This window comes from Callospermophilus lateralis, chromosome 14, assembly GCF_048772815.1.
Source record: "Callospermophilus lateralis isolate mCalLat2 chromosome 14, mCalLat2.hap1, whole genome shotgun sequence".
Classification (NCBI taxonomy): domain Eukaryota; kingdom Metazoa; phylum Chordata; class Mammalia; order Rodentia; family Sciuridae; genus Callospermophilus; species Callospermophilus lateralis.
Genome location: NC_135318.1, coordinates 43507504 through 43522057, shown reverse-complemented (window position 1 = coordinate 43522057; position 14554 = coordinate 43507504). Strand labels below are relative to the sequence as shown.

At 38.5% G+C, this 14554-nt stretch overlaps 1 protein-coding gene across 1 annotated transcript in view; it reads right to left on the bottom strand.

Annotated features, from left to right (window-relative positions):
* The window catches only part of Sptbn1 (spectrin beta, non-erythrocytic 1), a 190120-nt gene that overhangs the window by 123376 nt on the left and 52190 nt on the right, over positions 1-14554 (bottom strand). The window contains exon 2 of the mRNA XM_076834002.2: positions 12083-12277. Coding sequence (XP_076690117.1) covers positions 12083-12230 — 148 coding nt within the window. The 5' untranslated portion in view covers positions 12231-12277. The remainder of the gene's footprint in view (positions 1-12082; positions 12278-14554) is intronic.

The window sequence follows — 14554 nt, the reverse complement described above, 5'->3', positions numbered from 1 at the left end:
TCCTGAGGTTCTGAAGAAAGCTGCTATGTTCTTACAGCCCTCCACAGGCCACGCCAGAGTTCACTAGTCCACGAGTGGCTATTTGACCAAAGCCTAGTAAATTATTGCTTTGCTCCCAAACCCCCACCCCCATGTTTCCAACTAGAACTAGAAAAATGTTGAAAGGAAAGGGATGCAAAGCCTAGGGGCAGATGAAAGGTCACCTACAGGAGTATAGACAGAAGCCCACTCACACAAGGAAGCTAAAAACAGATTGAGAGTGAAAGAACTCTATTTTTTTCTGTTCAGGCCCCTTCTTCAGATCGACTGTTGTTTAGCTCTTCCTTCAATCATGCAGGATACTCCAAGATCTTTCCCCTAAAAGTCCTAATACGAAGTGCTTTCCTCCCGCAAGCTACGATTCTGCTTTAGTTATACCAACCAGAGCCTCCAACCTCCAGCCATATGCTCTCTGAACTGTGGATGGCTGGATGCCACTGGGATGTGTTGTACATATGGTTTGTACATATGCTCTTCACTGATGCCCAGGGATACCTTTTCTAAAGGAATCATTTGTAAGCATAGAGCTGGCTATGACCTAATATAATACATTTTCTGGGCCTGTAATCCCAAATACTCAGAGGCTGAGGTGAGGGAATCATGAATTCAAGGCTAGCCTGGGACAACACAGCAAGGTCTTGTCAAATAAATAAGTAAGTAAATAAATTAAGAATTTAAAAGTTATCTAAGCCAATCAGACCTCCAACGCCATACCCAACCTTACAGAAATACACTTACAGAAAACCGGGATATTAAGTCATTAACATCATTTAGTGGTAAGGTCAAAAGATAAAAGATTGGCAAGAAGTAGAGTTGAAGCTGGATGTGGTGTTTTACACCTGTAATCCCAACCACAGGAGGCTGAGACAGGAGGATCTCAAGTTCAAGGCCAGCTCTGGGAATTTAGAAGGCCCTAAGCAATTAAGTGAGACCCAGTCTCAAAAATAAAAATAAAAAGGGCAAAGGATGTGGCTTGGTGTTAAAGGACCCCTGGTTAAAACCTCTTTAGCAAAAACAAAGAGTTGGAACTAAAATATAAAAAGTCATCTGTGATAAAGAAATATACAAAGTCATCTGTGATAAAGAAATAGATACTACACTTAGTAAACTATACTCAGTAATAGTTTACTAAGTAGAGGGCTCCAACAAAGGAGGCACGTGGACATCGGAACCGTGTATAACACTTCCTGCCCTGTAGCAGCCACAGTCACATGTATTTCCAAGTCTCCTGTGTCTGGAACTTTGTAATAACTCTCCTTCTCTCCTCCCCCAAATCTACCATACTCACATTGGTTTTTATTCAGAGAACACAAATGAATCTCTGTTCCTTACAACCAGAAAGGACTAACCAAAAATAATTCTAAATGCAGGAATCTTTTCCAAGAAGCCAATCAGTAGACACAGACTAAATGTTTAGCTCCCCTGTTACCAGAACACCTCCCCACTGGATTACTATTTAGAATGATCATGTCAAAACTGCTAACAAATCTATATAATTTAATAATACAACCATCTTCTTTAGCGGACTTGGTATCAAAACTAAAATGAAATTTAAGAAACTATTTAACATCTAACCAGAAACAATTTTCTCTATACACTAAACAATTAAATTGAATGGTGTTTCTGAGAAGGCTGATTAGGTAATATTTTAGCTATCTGAATTCCACTGTTAATAATAAAATACACTTTGTGATAGTTTTGTTTGCTCCTAGGTGCTCCTATGTATCTCTTCTCAATGCTCCTGTGTGACATTTTTTATTTTTAAGGTACACAGAACTTTATAAATGCCCTGCATATAAGTTAAATTTCAGCTGGGCATGGTGGCCATGCCTATAATCCCAGCAACTCCGGAGGCTGAGGCAGGAGGATCACAAAGACAGCCTCAGCAACTTAGTGAGGACCTAAGCAACTACGTGAGACTGTCTCAAAATAAAAAATAAAATAGGGCTGGGAATATGCCTCAGTGGTTTACTCCTGGGTTCAATCCTGAATACCATCCCCCAAAATTAATTAATTAAATTTCATCCTTTTATCTTCGTACGATAGTACTTGTTCATAGGTCCATAGGAACTAAACTATAAGTGAATTTAATAAAGGTAAAACATATGACCATATGAGACAGCAAACACCCACACTAGGCTTTTTTGATGACCACATCTGGGTAAATGAAAAACATCCTATGAAAATAGTATTTTTTGATCTGCAGTATTACAACCAAATCTGCCATCTGTTTCCAGAAAACTACCAAATTAAAAAAAAAAAAAAAATCACACTATTTTGGTGCTGGTAGCTTTTACAGAGTATTTTCTGTTTTTTCTTACTAATCTACCATTATTACTATGTAAGAGAGCAGAGGGAGAAATGAGATACTGATACATGCCACAAACTGGATGAACCTTGAAAATATTTTGTTAAGTGAAAGAAATTAGTCCCCAAAGCCTACATATTGTATGATTTCATTCATATGAAATGTAAGCCTGGATGTTAACTTTGACGACTTTATGTAATATATATTTTTTTGATATCTCACTTGCTGAGAAAGTCCAGAATAGGCAAGTCTAATAAAAGTCAGAACATAGATTAGTGGTTTCCTGGGGCTGGGTGGGGAGAGAAAGTGGGAAGTGAGTGCCCATTCGAATGGGATTTCCTTTTGGAGTACTAAAAATGCATTGGAACTACATAGTGGTGACTGCCACAAGCTTTGTTTTTATTTATTTATTTGTTTGTTTGTTTATTTATTTGTTTATTTTTGGTGCTGGGGATTTAACCCAGGGGCACTTAACCACTGAGCCATATCCCCAGCCCTTGTTTGTGTTTTATTTAGAAACAGAGACTCACTGAGTCGCTCAGGGCCTTGCTAAGTTGCTGAGGCTGGCTTTGAACTCCAATTCTCCTGCCTCAGCCTCTTTTTTTAAAATTACCAAATTTAAAAGACTTCATTTATTATTTATTTCATAAAAGAATTCATTTTATGAAATGTAGTTTTTAAAAATTATTGTATTTGCAATGTAAATTTCATCTCAATAAAAGGTTGACATTTGAAAGACAGGGAGGTTAGGGAGAGTGTGCAGGAATAAGCAAATGCTGAGAGGCCAGTGAGGAAGGAGAACCCTGGTGTGCAGTTAAGAGGTTTCATGAAGGGAAGGAATAGAGGGAGATCTTAGTTGCCCTAGGCTTCCACCTGTTGGTCCTCCCAAGCCTGGGCCACTCCCCTCACCTACCATGAGATTTTAGCCATCATTGAGCAGAGAACAAAATGTGGGGGAGAACCAAGGAATCCAAGTAGAACTACAAAACAGGGAAGAGGGCTAGGGTTATAGCTCAGTTGGTAGAGTGCTTGCCTCCCATGCACAAGGCCCTGGGTACAAACCCCAGCACGCGCGCGTGCGCGCACACACACACACACACACACACACACACACACACAAAAAGGACAGGGAAGAAACTGGATCTACAGTAACAAGAAGAAAAGGGAGGGAGGATAAGAAATCCAGAGAAAATGTACCCAAAAAAGGCAGAGAAGACTCCTGCTTTCCTGTGGTTAGAAAACTTAATTTGCATGTGAAAAAACGAATTAAGGGATAATCTGGGCCTACTTGTAATGATCTAAACAGACTTCCTCTTTAATGATTTTCATGAACTCATGGATATGGAAATGGTCTTTCAGATTCAGATTTCACAATGGTGGTTTCTTATTGTGTGCTAAGGACCATGCCTCTCACATTCCTCACAATGCATCATTTAGGGAAACAGATTCTAGAGTGGATTAGGAAAATAAGGGGGAGCAATTAAATACCTGCTAGTCCTGATTGTATATTGTATGTCAACTACTGAAAGGTCACTTTCTACCCCATAAATACATGTAATCACTCTATATTTATTTAAAAATTTTAATTTATTTTTAAAATATCCCGCTAGGGGCAGTGTGGCACAATCCTGTAATCCACCTACTTGGGAAGCTAAGGCAGGAGATCACAATTTCAAGGTAAACCTGGGAAATTTAGCAAGATCCTGTCTCAAAAAAATTTAAAAGGCTGAGAATGTAGCTCAGTGATAAAGCACCCCTGGGTTCAATCCCCAACACAGGCAGGAAAGCAAAAAATCCTCCCTGTAAAAATCCATTCCAACATCCAAGGAACTGTTCTCTCTCCCTTGGGGCCTAAAGTGGTACATCTTAAAGGAGAGGTAGGTGTGTGATTTTTAAAAGCCCTAGCTTGATTTTGAGGAGATTCCAAGCAGGTGATGGCATATCTTCTGCTTTCAATAGAGGGCTCCTGGGACACCCACAGCCTAGCCTCTTTAATTTATTGCAGTGGCAACTGAAGCAGACAGGACAAGGCTCAAGTCCTAATGCTCCTTCCGGCTTCTAGGCCCTAATGTTTTAAAATGACTCTGGTGCATTTTCCCCTCTTTTGTGATAAATTTTTCCCTCTAAGTTACTGCAGTACTAACTGCCCATAGTACTTCCTTGGCACTTGCACACATATGTAGTCTCATACAAATAGATTGTGTCTTCCCAATTAGATTACTCTAGACATGTTTTATAGACCTCTTTACACATTCAACAACAGGGGCTCAGTTCCTTCAGAAGGAGGAAGTCAAATATCACCACTCATCACCTGAGACCACCTGTTGATTCATTTTGGGTATGTGGGGGAGGGTACCAGTTGAGGATCAATGATTTTATTCTGTAGTTTCTGAGTGAAATCACTATGTTAGAGATGGCCATCAAAAATATAAAACCAATATCCAAACCACCTAGTCAAAAACTCATTACTGGAGGGGGAAAAAAATCATTAAAACACATTCCAAAAAAAAAAAAAAAATGTAAACTTGAATATCTTTCATGATTTTAAAATACTTTTCTTGTCATTTATGTGCAGAACTGACAATTGAGGATTAAAAGAATCTAAGCATATAACTCTTCCTTTCTTTTTCTTCTTTCTCTTCCTTTTTTGTACTGAGGACTGAACCCTGGGGTACACTACCACTGAGCTACGCTACATCTAGCTGGTTTTAACTTATTTTAAGAAAGGGTCTGGCTAAATTGCCCAGGCTGGCCTTCAACTTGGCCTCAGCCTACTAAATCACTGTGTTTATTGGTGTGAGCAACTCCACCCAGTGTAAGCACATAACTTGAATGCTAGCTTGAAATTTGCAGTCAAGTGGGAGAATGAGATGATAAATTCTGCTTTAGTTCTAGCCATATAAAATCCATTTATTTTTTTCTGAGGAAACTGGGTGTGAATTTTTTTGTCTACAATTGCAAAATTTTTCAAGATATACTTTATACAGTTTCCACACTCATTTTAATTAGCACTACAGAGCTAACTTACAACTAGAGAAATTTTCTGTCCTCCTAGAGATTAAAAAAGCACACAAGGCCCAAAGGGCAACAGAGCAGAAAAAGGAGGCCCTCATCATCTCCACAAAGGGTGGATCCTTCCAAATGGGGCTGCAATGAAGCCAGGGATGACAAGTATGTACTCCTCCTGCCAGGAGACAGCACACCTCTCAGTGTGGGAAGAACATTAAGGCATCTAGATGTCAAGATATCAAAACATAAACTGTGACCTACTTGCCAGGGGAAAGGTAGATTAATACTTTTTAATTAATTTATTTATTTTAATTGGGTATATACGACAGCAGAATGCTTTTGAGTCATTGGACACAACTGCAGCACAACTTTATATTTCTATGGTTATACATGATATAGTGGCATACCATATGTGCAGTCCACATGTACCTAGGGTAATGATGTTCATCTCATTCCACCATCTTTCTTGCCCCCATGAGCACTCCTTACCCTTTGCCCAATCAAACTTCCTCCATTTTTCCCATGCCTCTCCCCTCCCCATTATGGATCAGCATCCACTTATCAGAGAGAACATTTGGCCTTAGTTTTTTGGGATTGGCTTACTTTGCTTAGCATGATATTCTCCAACTCCATCCATTTACATACAAATGTCATAATTTTATTCTTTTTTAATGCTGAGTAATATTCCATTGTGAATATATATCACAGTTTCTTTTATCCATTCATCTATTGAAAGGCATCTAGGTTGCTTCCACAGTTTAGCTATTGTGAATTGAGCTGCTATGTACATGAATGTGGCTGCGTTACTATAGTTTGCTGATTTTAAGTCCTTTGGGTATAGACTGAGGAGTGGAATAGCTGGATCAAATGGCGGTTCCACTCCAAGTTTTCTAAGGAATCTCCATACTGCTTTCCAGATTGGTTGCACCAATTTTTAATTCCACCAGCAATGTATGAGTGTGCCTTCCCCCCTACATTTTCCCCAACATTTATTGTTGTCTGTATTCTTGATAACTGCCATTCTGACTGGAGTGAGATGAAATCTTAGAGTAGTTTTGATTTGCATTTCTCTAATTACTAGAGATGTTGAACATTTTTTCATGTATTTGTTGATCAAATATATATCTTCTTCTGAGAAGTGTCTTTTGGGGCTGGGGTTGTGGCTCAGCGGTAGAGCGCTCGCCTAGCACATGCAAGGCCCTGGGTTCAATCCTCAGCACCAAATAAAAATAAATAAATAAAACTAGTAAATATCCAACTAATAAACAAATATAGTTGTTTATTCTGTAAATTAAAAAAAAGAAGAAGAAGTGTCTGTTCAGCTCCTTAGCCCATTTATTGATTGGGTTGTTTGTTTTTTTGGTGTTAAATTTTCTGAGTTCTTTATATATCCTGGAGATTAGTGCTCTGTCTGATGTGTGTGTGGCAAAAATTTGCTCCCAAAATGTAGGCTCTCTGTTCACCTCATTGATTGTTTCTTTTGCTGAGAAGAAGCTTTTTAGTTTGAGTCCATCCCATTTATTAATTCTTTTTTTTTTTAACTTTTATTTATTTATTTTTATGTGGTGCTGAGGATTGAACCCAGGGCCTTGCACATGGCAGGCAAGTGCTCTACCGCTGAGCCACAACCCCAGCCCCTTATTAATTCTTTATTTCTCGCGCTTTAGGAGTCTTATTAAGGAAGTTTGGGGCCTAATCCGACAAGATGAAGATCTGGGCCTACTTTTTACTCTATTAAGCGCAGGGTCTCTGGACTAATTCCTTCCTTGATCCACTTTGAGTTGAGTTTTGTGCATGGTGAAAGATAGGGGTTTATTTTCATTTTGCTGCATATGGATTTCCAGTTTTCCCAGCACCATTTGTTAAAGAGGCTACATTTTCTCTATTGTATGTTTTGGTACCTTTGTCTAGTACAGGATAACTGTATTTATGTGGGTAGACTAATATTTTAAAGAAGAGACAAAAGTTGATTGTCACTTCAGCAGGAATGCTCAAAGATAACAGGGTTTCAATATTAAGTGAGAGCATTTGGCCAAGTCCTAAGAAAGTGGGTCTCAAATTTGTCTACATCACAATCATATGGAGGCTCACTAAAAATGCTGACTCTTGCATTCACTACTCCACGTGGTGACTCTCAATTTATAGGGCAGGGGGACATAGAGTAAGCACTGTTAACAAGTTAGCTATTGAATCTTGTGCATCCAAATACAGTGTCTGACAACAGTTGCCTGGGTATTCTGTTCAGGTTTTCAGCCAAAAAAGTAGAATGCAGATGTTGGTAGGGGATCTATATTTGTTGCCACATTGCATCTATTTAATGAAAGTTTAGTATTAGAAAGCACAAAAGAGAGAAGTCTTTATTATTTTAATGACTGTTCAATTAATGCACTATTCCTCATCATAATTTAAAGATGAGGAATAGCTAAAGAGCCAACTACTTACTACTTCATAAATACACCTACGACTAAATACTTAATGGGTACTTTATTTTTTATTTTTTTTGAGAGATAAAATTTTAATATTTATTTTTTAGTTATCGGCAGGCACAACATCTTTGTTTGTATGTGGTGCTGAGGATCGAACCCAGGCCGCACGCATGCCAGGCGAGCACGCTACCGCTTGAGCCACATCCCCAGCCCCAAGGTACTTTAAAGCCCATGTTTATTCTGTAGATCTAAAAAGTATGCAGCCAATAAAAAAATGTCTATGTGAAGGCAATTTAAATTACACTGTGCAAATAGTAGCCACTTGTCACATGTGTTTACTGACCACATGATATGTGCATACTGAGATGAGCTGTAAATATAAAATACACAATGGATTTCAAAGACAGTAGAAAAATGTAAAAGTTTTTCAAACAACATTTATGCAGTTGAAATGATAATATTTTGGATACACCGATAAGAATATTCTACTTAGAAATTTTAAAAATCACATGTGGCTAGTATTGTATTTCTTTTATACAGCACTAATCTGGATATTTCTGCTTAGCTGATTAAACACCACCAAAATTCTTCACCACTGCAGCCCATGTTTCAAGGCAGTCTGGCACCTGTATATAATCACCATCAATGCTATTTACTCTGTGCATGTGAGGCAGAGACACATTTAGATTCATGTCATTTTCCCATAGCTGACCTCTGTCCTTAATTCCTCTGTGACAATGCAAACTCAAGGTCAATTTATTTTGCTGTGTTCATTACTCAACAAACAGGCAAATTTTGAGTTCATAAATGTTGATGAGTGACAACTCCCAAAGTAATCTCATTTCTAATTTCTATCATTTTATTAAAATGCACATTCATACACAGGCTTTCTTCAACCACCTCTCTGGGCCATTATTTTTTAAGAAAAAAAATTAATTAAGATTTCTGAATTATAGTATTAGATGCTTACAATAATTTCCATGCTTTTTCCTTATTACAAAATAGTACAAATTTTATTTCAGAAAAAAAGCTAAATATAGAAAATTCACTCAAAAATAAACACTGGCTATTTTGGTATATACTCTCCCAATTTTTTTTCTTTACTACTAAGAAGTATTGATAGAAAATATTAATTCTAATTATTTTTATTAATATTTTCAAACTAAATATGCTGCACATTTTAAAGGACTTCTTCCTCAAATTCCTCTAATTTGTGTTGATTCTGTTAAATATAAGCCACTAAACACCCTTCATTTAAAAATAATCATATTTATAGAAAGAAAACATTTACTTTTAAAAGATTTTTTATACATTTCTTTAAAAGATAAAGAAGTCAAGAATATGGGCATGCCATCTCATGGAGTGCAGGAAATAAAGACCTAAAAATCACTTCACAGTGCATCACCCTCAAGGTGAGATGCCACCATCTTTTTGCTACTGAAAAGAATTCATGAATATTCTCATCTTCTTTCTGAACCAAAACTGAGAACCATGGAAAGTACAGGGATAAGTATCCTCTACCATGTTTTCCCTCTACAATTTTCAACATGAGTATGAGTATGTATCTCACCGGACTCTCATATATAAGAGAGATGTGCTTCAAAGACTTAGTATAAACATGTAAAATCTCACTAGTGACTTTCCATGTTAATATGATTGTATTTTGGATATATATATATTTTGGGTATGTATATAAACTTTGAGTACATGGCAAGTCAGTATTAACTTTAAATATTTTCTTAAAATATATGTGAATCTTAAAATTTTATAAGCCAAAGAGTTGAAAGACTCCCTCTTCAACCAACTTGTATGAGGAAGTAGCTTTCAGATGAAGCTTTTCTCTACTTTGAGAAAGAGTCGCTGTGCCCAGTCCTGCCAGGTGTTCCAGGTAGATTCTGTAAATGGGAGAGTTCAATTCTCTCCACTTCTTTTTGGTCATTAGGCTGAAGTGCCAGTAGTGTCCCCTGGCAAGCTATTTAATCCCTCCATGACTGTTTCCTCATTTATACTTTATAGATGATGGTAACTCTCATACGATCGTTATGGGATTAACTATTAAAATATTCAATGCATTTAAAATGGTGCCTGGCACATAGTAAGCACCATAATGAGCATTGCTATTATATTTGTGACACAGTTCTTCTGGGACCTAGACAAACATCCTTGGAATATCAGGAAAAATGAACGAGGGTCAGCTGGGGTCTTTGCTCTGAATCTATAAAAAGACCACATACAAAAAGCAAGTAACTTCTCTGCAGTTTGCAAGAAAAGCTGTCTTTAAAAGAAAGACACGGTAGCTAGGTGCAGTGGCATGTGCCTATTATCCCAGCAGCTTGGGAGGCTTAGGCAGGAGGATAGTAAGTTCAAAGCCAGCCTCAGGAAGGCCTTTTTGTGAGGCCCTAAAGGAACTTATTAGCTAGACCCTGTCTCTAAACAAAATATTTTTTTTAAAAAAGGACTGGGGATATGGCTTAGTGGTTAAATGCCCCTGGGTTCAATCGGAAGGAAGGGAGGAAAGGAGGAAGGGAAGAAGGAAGGAAGAAAGACAGGGTAGCCTAGAATCAGAAAGTGAAAGCCTCATGAGCAAAGGTAATTGGTCACCCCTAGCATACTGGTCTTAAGGCTCAAATGAAGATTCAAGAAAAAGGGAGAGGGGTGAAAGCACCAATCAATCCATTAGCACAAGCCAAGATCATGGTTTCCATACGGTTCCATACTAATGAATAAGACAGAAACTAAGGCCCCAACTCTCAAGTGAATGACCATCTAATTAACCATTCATTCAAGAAAGATCTTTAAATCACACCACTCAGGAGACAAATTAGCCTAAGAAAGCTGAATACTTTTCCTATAGCATTCATTTGGCTGCATCCTCAATATCCATTCCCTTCTTCCTGCTTCATGTTATACTCCAAATTTTCTAGCCAAGCTGTTTGATGGGACTGACTAAATACTCACTCTAGGAGTGTACCCTGTCCAGATGAAGTCAAATCAGATGTCCTGTTCAACTACGGTCAAACATGGCAATGAGATGACCACAGGATGATGGGGGTGCAGATGTGCTCTTTTCTGGGTGTCTGTAAGGTCCAGGAGACCTGGGATCTGGGGCAGCCATCTTGAGACCACAAGATAGATCCTGACTGTAAATGGAGGCTGCATTAACAAATAAAGCCAAAGAGTGGAGGGAAAGAAATTGGGTCCTAACTGCACCAATTAAGTCCAGGAACAGGTCTTGTTAAAGACTGAATTTGCCTACTTTGTGACCAATCAGTTTTCTCTGTTACTTAAGCTACTTTGGGTTAGGTTTCCTTTTGTTTAAAAATCAAGAGAATCCCAAATGAACATGCTTCATAATCTAATTCTATTATAAAAATAACAGAAAAGTGAGCTATTTTCACAGTTAACAGTAAAGTTACCTTTTTATTTATCATAATTAAAGATATTAGGGGGGAAAGTATAAATTCACTTTTCTCAATAGAAATAATTTCCTTTGAAGTCTCAAAGTACAGATGGAAGACCTTGAAAGCATTCTATTTTGACTTCTGCTTTACACATATTCAGGACTGCTGCGTTCTCAGAGTGATGGAACCACTTCCTGAATTTTCAAATAATTTAGGGTGACACACTCCCCACCCCGCCAAGGGTCACTGTCAAAGTATGCTCTAGATATTCAACAGCAACAAGGGAATAAGAAATCACACATTCTCACTAGTGTTAGTGAATTAACGATAAATATACCTGTTACAGTGTTAAATGTACCCTTACTAAACATTATACTACTGGTTTTCAGATCTAAAGCCCTTATTGTGTAGTACTAACGAACCTCACACAGTTTAGGCCAGTTAATAGGTCAAGACACTAACAACACAGGTTGGTTTAGGTATTTTTGTGTACAAGGTATAATGTGCTCCAACATTTTGCAATGTAAGATGTCAAAATAAAAGATCTTACAACATTTGAGTAGTTCTTTCTGAACTGCTATAAAAATCTCTGTGCTCTGAATTATTCTGGCCATTAGGAGAGACAGCTCAGGCTGGGATGTAGCTCAGTGGCAAAGCATCTGCCTTGCATTCACAAAGCCCTGGGTTCGACCCCTAGTTCCAAAAAAGACAAAAAAAGGAGAGAGAGCTCTCCAAATATGGAACTCTAGCTCTTTACAAAGTGTTCAGCTTATCTTGTGGGACATGGCTAAGTAGAGATTCGAAGATGTGTAAGCAGGAGTCAGAGAAGACAGGTGGACAATTTTAAGGAGGACCGTACAGCATACTGAGCTCTGAGACAGGGTATGAAGGGGACTCACCTGCCAGAGCCTTGATGCGGGACCGCTCAAAGAGCCGTGCGGAGCTGTTCTCGTTGTCCCAGTCATCCACGTCCCAGCGGTTGTTGACATCGCTGTACTGCTGTTGGATCTCAATGTTGTCATAGTCTGTGGCTACTGTGGTCGTCATCTTGAACTGTCTCAGCTGCTCCTCCACATCAGCTCCTTCTTAGAATTCTGTAAGAAAGAAAAGGAAAAACATATTTAGGTGTCCAAAGTGTGTACAGTCCCCACAAAACCTGCTAGGATAAAGGTGAGTGAAAATAAAAGAGTTAGTGTATGTCCAGCATCAATCTTCTGGAGTCAAAGCTGGTTCTGAACTTCAGCACTGCCTTTGCCAGCTGTGTGACCTTGTTCAACCTTCTCAATATCTTGGAGCCTCAGTTTCCCAAAGGAAGTAATAAGGAAGATACTTCACAGGCTATTAAGAGGGTGAGATGATAGATTCCCAACAAATGGTTCTTTCTTCTTTGTAAAATTTGAACTACAGTTTTAAAGTTTTATCATGGCTATACGAACACCTACTTGGGGCTTCTGAATAAACTTCTTTGTTTCTATTGCATATTATCATAAACTATATAATCTTTTAGATTATCTTTAATCAAATGTTATATAAAAGAACAAATCATTTTTTCTATACATCTCACATAAAAGAAAACCGATGCCTAAGATTAAGATGTAAGAATATGGCACCAAGAGGGGCTGGGGTTGTGGCTCAGTGGTAGCGTGCTTGCTTAGCATGCATGAGGTACTGGGTTCGATTCTCAGCACCACATACACATAACTGAAATAAAGATCCATCAACAACTAAAAAAATATTTTTAAAAATATTTTAAAAATATTTTTTAAAAAGAATATGACACCAAGAATAGTATCAGTTCATAGTAGATGCTCAATAAATGATTATATTTATATTGTTATTACAGTTTCCTTGACCAACACCAATACCTACTCCTTAGGAACCAACCGAGTGTCACAGTGTTTTTCAGGGATAAATATGGCACAAGGACTTAGACCTCACTAAGTCTAAGTCTCCACTTTATCACAATCCCTCAAAGAATGAAGAGAGAGATGTTTAGCTTTAAGTGCAGCCTTTCCCTTCAGCGTTGCCATGGTTCACACAGTGAACCCAAATACACTGAGGGCTTACCCCATGCTCAGCGCCTTTCCAGATGCTAGGGATAAACAGTAAATAAGGTAAGGGCCTTGCTCTAGGGAAGCTCAAGTCCTATACATAGAGAGGCAAAAGAGAGTTTAAAGAAAACAAGGAAAGGTAGCAGAATACAACAGTTACTAATAGGGCATTATGTAAAAATGTGAATGTGTAACCGATGTGATTCTGCAATCTGTATTTGGGATAAAAATGGGAGTGCATAACCCACTTAAATCTAATATATGAAATATGATAAGTCAAGAGCTTTGTAATGTTTTGAATAACCAATAAAAAAAATTAAAAAAAAAAAGAAAACAAAATAAAAGCAGAGTAAAGTGAAAGAGTGAGTGACTGTTTTAAACCTAGTAGTCAAGGAAGGCGTCTCCAGGTACTGAAATTGAGAACTCAGTGCCATAAAGGACTTTGAGTCAAGCACAGACGGAGAGGAACAGTATTCCAGGCAAAGGAAAACAGCACAGCATGCTGGAGAACCAGCATGGCTGGAGTCTGGTGTGCAGGGGTGCGATGAGCATGATGGGAAGCCACTGGGCGGATTTAAACTCATCGCTGACATCACGGAGTGTGTTTTTAAAGTAGTAATCCTGACTCTGTGTGGAAAACAGACTCTAGGAGTCAAGAACAGAAGCAGAGGCCAGTTGGAAGGTTACTCCAGGTGTGGCCCTGCGCTGTGGACTGGAGGAGGAGAGAAGTGAATGTGTTCTGGAGAGAGAGCTGGCAGGACCCCAGGCAAGAGGAAAATGCGGCTGGGCCCTGCTCGATTCCTATTGGTGTGGTTGAATTCCTGCATATTTTAAATTTCACCGCAGGGACTCAGACTCAGTCAGGCATGCAAAGCTACCTAAGTAAGTTGACTGCAAATAAAGAGTGGGAGGGAGAAGGATGATTCCTCCTGTAGAGGCAGGAAGATGTCCCAAGGGAAAGATGTTTGTTACCTCCCTCTTCCTTCCTATCTTATCCCTCGCCACACCCTAAAATTCAAAAATCCTAGTATTTTTGTACCTGGCTGCTTATTTAGCAGAAGTCTCATTCAGTGTGTACCTAGAATATGCACATGGACCATTCAGTGGCCTCATCATTACAGAGCCCGAACGATAAGACCAGACCTCCACCCAGGCACACAGAAGGACCAATAAGAAGACAATTTTCTCATGTCACAGGAAAATAAAGCCATGTATGCTGAAAAGGAATGTTTATCCTATTGTAGTTCAGATATAGCTTTTCTCAAGCTCTGGCATATAAGCACATGTCACATGCAACCACATTTCCAGGTTAAATAAAAT